The sequence below is a fragment of the Salvia miltiorrhiza genome, chromosome 5 (genome assembly GCF_028751815.1).
Source record: "Salvia miltiorrhiza cultivar Shanhuang (shh) chromosome 5, IMPLAD_Smil_shh, whole genome shotgun sequence".
NCBI classification, from domain to species: domain Eukaryota; kingdom Viridiplantae; phylum Streptophyta; class Magnoliopsida; order Lamiales; family Lamiaceae; genus Salvia; species Salvia miltiorrhiza.
Window position 1 is genome coordinate 6,442,025 of NC_080391.1, and position 3,640 is coordinate 6,445,664.

General features: G+C 35.8%; 1 protein-coding gene across 1 annotated transcript; it reads left to right on the top strand.

Moving 5' to 3' along the window:
• The first annotated feature begins 1,533 nt into the window (after nt 1-1,533).
• Nucleotides 1,534-2,781, top strand: LOC130985535 (pre-mRNA-splicing factor CWC22). The gene has a single exon (XM_057908555.1). The coding sequence runs from the start codon at nt 1,809-1,811 to the stop codon at nt 2,583-2,585; it is 777 nt and encodes a 258-aa protein (XP_057764538.1). The 5' UTR covers nt 1,534-1,808; the 3' UTR covers nt 2,586-2,781.
• The last annotated feature ends 859 nt before the right edge of the window (nt 2,782-3,640 follow it).

The following is a 3,640-nucleotide window of genomic DNA, read 5'->3' on the forward strand; positions in this document are numbered from 1 at the left end:
TTAAAAAAACACACAATCTTTATGGATTAATAAAAATAATACTCTTTTCGTCCTCATAAAATGTATTCAATTTGCCATTTTCGTCCATTCTCATAAAATGTATTCAGTTTATTTTTAGCAAGTTTTTTATTCACAATAAAGTTGACCTTTACTCCATTCACAATATATTCAATTATTTTATTAAAATTTGTAGTATCATTTAAAGATGAATATTTTTTATAAAGACGGGTGAAGTAATAAACACACAATATATATGGAGGGTGGGAGTATTAAAAAAAACAATTTAGATTTGTGGAGTTTGGATATAGATATAGCAGGAGTAGATTAAATTTAGTAATCATGAGTGACGGATTCATTAATGAAGGCCCACCACATGTGTTTGAGTTTGACAAGAAAACAACAATTAAAAAGGACGAAGCCGAATAGAATTCAGTTAATGCATGTGATTATGAAACCAAATACTTAGAGAGAACATGCGATTATATTATTATTATTATTATTATTGCAATTTACAACCAGCGCGGCCATGAGACCATTGAGATTTGAGACGACTCAAAGGACAGACGTTAAATAAAATGTGTAAATTATAATATTAAATTATCAAAAGATTGTTTGCAAGAGATCATTAGCTCACATCTATAGACATAAATTCTATTTTCATTGTGCATGTGCGTGTGTTGGCCAAGCGGTAAAAGGTTAATGCTTAAGACTAAATATTTTGGATTTAGTCCCCCGTGATGCGATCTTTAAATTTCTTTATTTAATACCGTTAATTTATAAAAAAATTGTATTTTCATTTGTTCAAATATTTAATATGAATTATATTAGCTTGAATTGAGTCGTTGGTTAAAGTCTCATCGATATCACATGAATGTATTATTTACGTTCCAAAAGTTTTATCTCAATATAAATGAGACAGAAGGAGTAATATTCAATTTCATTAAATGATATGTATCTTATATTTGAAAAAATATATAATTAACTATTTTGGATTATGCCACAAACCTTCATACATGCATCAAATTAAATTTTTCTATTTTAAAACACATGCAACATTCTATTTCAAGAATTTTAATTATTGTTGATTAAGATGATGCGCGTGAGGTACAACAAAACACAATTTGAATAAAAGAAAATGTGTATATACTTAATTGTGAGAAATTTTATAGTAATATCTTTATAAAATTTACATGAATATATATATATATATATATATGTATGTCAGGATGTATTACTCTCTTAGTCTCAAATAAATATGAACATTTATTAGTGTCACGAGTTTTAAGAAATATTAAATAAAAATATATTGTAAATAAAAAGTAGAGATAAAAAATAAAGAGATTGTAGTATGTTAATATATAAGAAATAAAAATATTTATGAGACTACTTAAAATAATAAAAAAGTATATTTTTGTGAGATGGAGGAGTATGGTTCAATCTCGTGAAGCACGGATATTATTAGTAAGAAATTTGAAAGAGACGAGCTCCAATGATATGTATTAGTAGTTCCTTTTGGGTCTGGAAATCCACGAATCCTATTAGTGGTAGTGCAGAAAACAAAATACGTCATGCAAATTAAATTAAATAGAGACTGCAATGTCCATTTTAGAATTAGTAGTATTAATTATATGTATGATTTCCCAACCACAGAGTAGAACAGAAGCGAAGGCCTCCATCCATCCAATAAATTCACAAGATTCATTCTCCCAATCTTTACTCAACTACTTCCTTCTCACATCATTCATCACTCCCTGCGCCGCCTCATCTCACCATGTGAAATCCACCCACATTCACACCCAAATACTTCAATGGGCTGCTGCGCCAGCACCAATAAACCCACCCCACCTCCAAAAACCGCCCACATTCCCACCAATCACGGCGGCGTTAGCAAATCGCCGCCCCCCAGCGTCGAAGAGGAAACAGTCAAAGAAGTCCTCTCCGAAACCCCCACACTCCCCAAACCCCCTCCAGATTTCCATGCCAAGTCTCAGAGCGAGAGCCCCTTCATCAAGTCAGCCCCCCTCCTGCAAGACAAGGACCGCCACAAGCCGCCGTTCATGGCCGATGATCTGTCCGAGGCATCCGAGATCTGCAGCACTCTCAGCGAGAGCGTCAGCGCCTCCACCTCCGTCACCGAAAAGAGAGACCGCAACGGCGAGAGAAGAATCGAATTTCGCGAGCTCCGGCCGCGGTCTCCGGCGAGGTTAAGAAACCGGTCCTTTTCCGGCGAGATGCATCGCGAGAAAACGGTGGGGAGATCTCCCGCCAGGAGGTCCGAGCCCTCTCCGGGGCGGGCACGACCCGTACCCGCATCGTCCGGATACGGGAGGAGAAGGGAGAATGGGGAGACCTCCGGGAGAAGGTCGAGGTCTCCGGTGATGCGGCCGGAGCCGGGTCCCGGGCGGGCTCAATCAGCGAGGAAAACGGGTAAATCACCCGGTCGGGTCGCGCCCGGATCCGCGGAGAAGATTCGGAAGTTTGATGGAGGGAAAGAGAGTGGCGACAGCAAATGGCCACCGACGAGTGCGAGTAACGAGTCACTTGAAAACCCGCTTGTGTCCCTGGAGTGTTTTATCTTTCTCTAGCGTAGATTGTAATTTTGGGAGGGGTACTTTTGGGATTATGTTGAAATGGCGCGACCAAATATGCGATGATGCCTTACTATGTTTGCGCTGTAAATAAAAAAGTCAAAGGTAACTTGCTAATTTTAATGATTTATTGCGCGAGTAGTTACGGAAAAGGCTTCGTCACTTTATTGAATGGACAGTCTTCTTTTCTTTATTTTTCGTATCCAACAATAATTTTTTAAGTTTTGTCTCATTATTTCTGAGATGGATTCGCCTTTTATTTTGTTTTTTTTACTATCTTTTCCTGCAATTAAAAATCTTTCTTATTTCGGTTTGGCCTCGTCGTAATTTCCTATTGTAGATGGAATGGTGCAGCTCCGCCAGCTTGATTAATAATTCGTCACATTTCATTCTGTTCACACAATTTATCTTATTATAACTGTTTAAAAAAATGTTGTGTCCATTATATTTTATTCTTGGATGCAATTATAAATTTCCTTAGAGCCATAAATACACTAAACTCCATGTATAAAGCAAAATGTTGTCATATATTATCTAAAGTCTAAATTATATTTGGTTCGTCTCCTAAAAATATTCACATTTTATAATTTTATATATTTGAACACTATCTCATCAAAATTTCTTTATTTTTGTATCATATTCCACCACAATACACTCTCATTTAACATAATGCACTACATATTTTATAAAATGAGATTCTTTTTTACTCACAATACACTTTCATTCAATATTTTTAAAGTTTGTATCACTCACTTCGCCGTATGTTTTTAAGAGACGGAGGGACCGTATATTTTTAAGAGACGGAATGAGTAATATATATATAGACAAATATGGTACTCCCTCCGTCCCACTCCAATAGGCTAATTTTTCTTTTTGGATAAAAAAATTGTACTTAATTGGTGTGGACCACACCACTTTATTACCACTTTTCTATTAAAAAGTAAGTTTTATTAATCTCCGTGTCCAAAAAAAGTGAGCTTATTGGATTGGGACGAATGAGTAGTTTTTTGTGATTTGTTGAAGTTTGTCTTAGTTCTATATAGTAGTTGGTG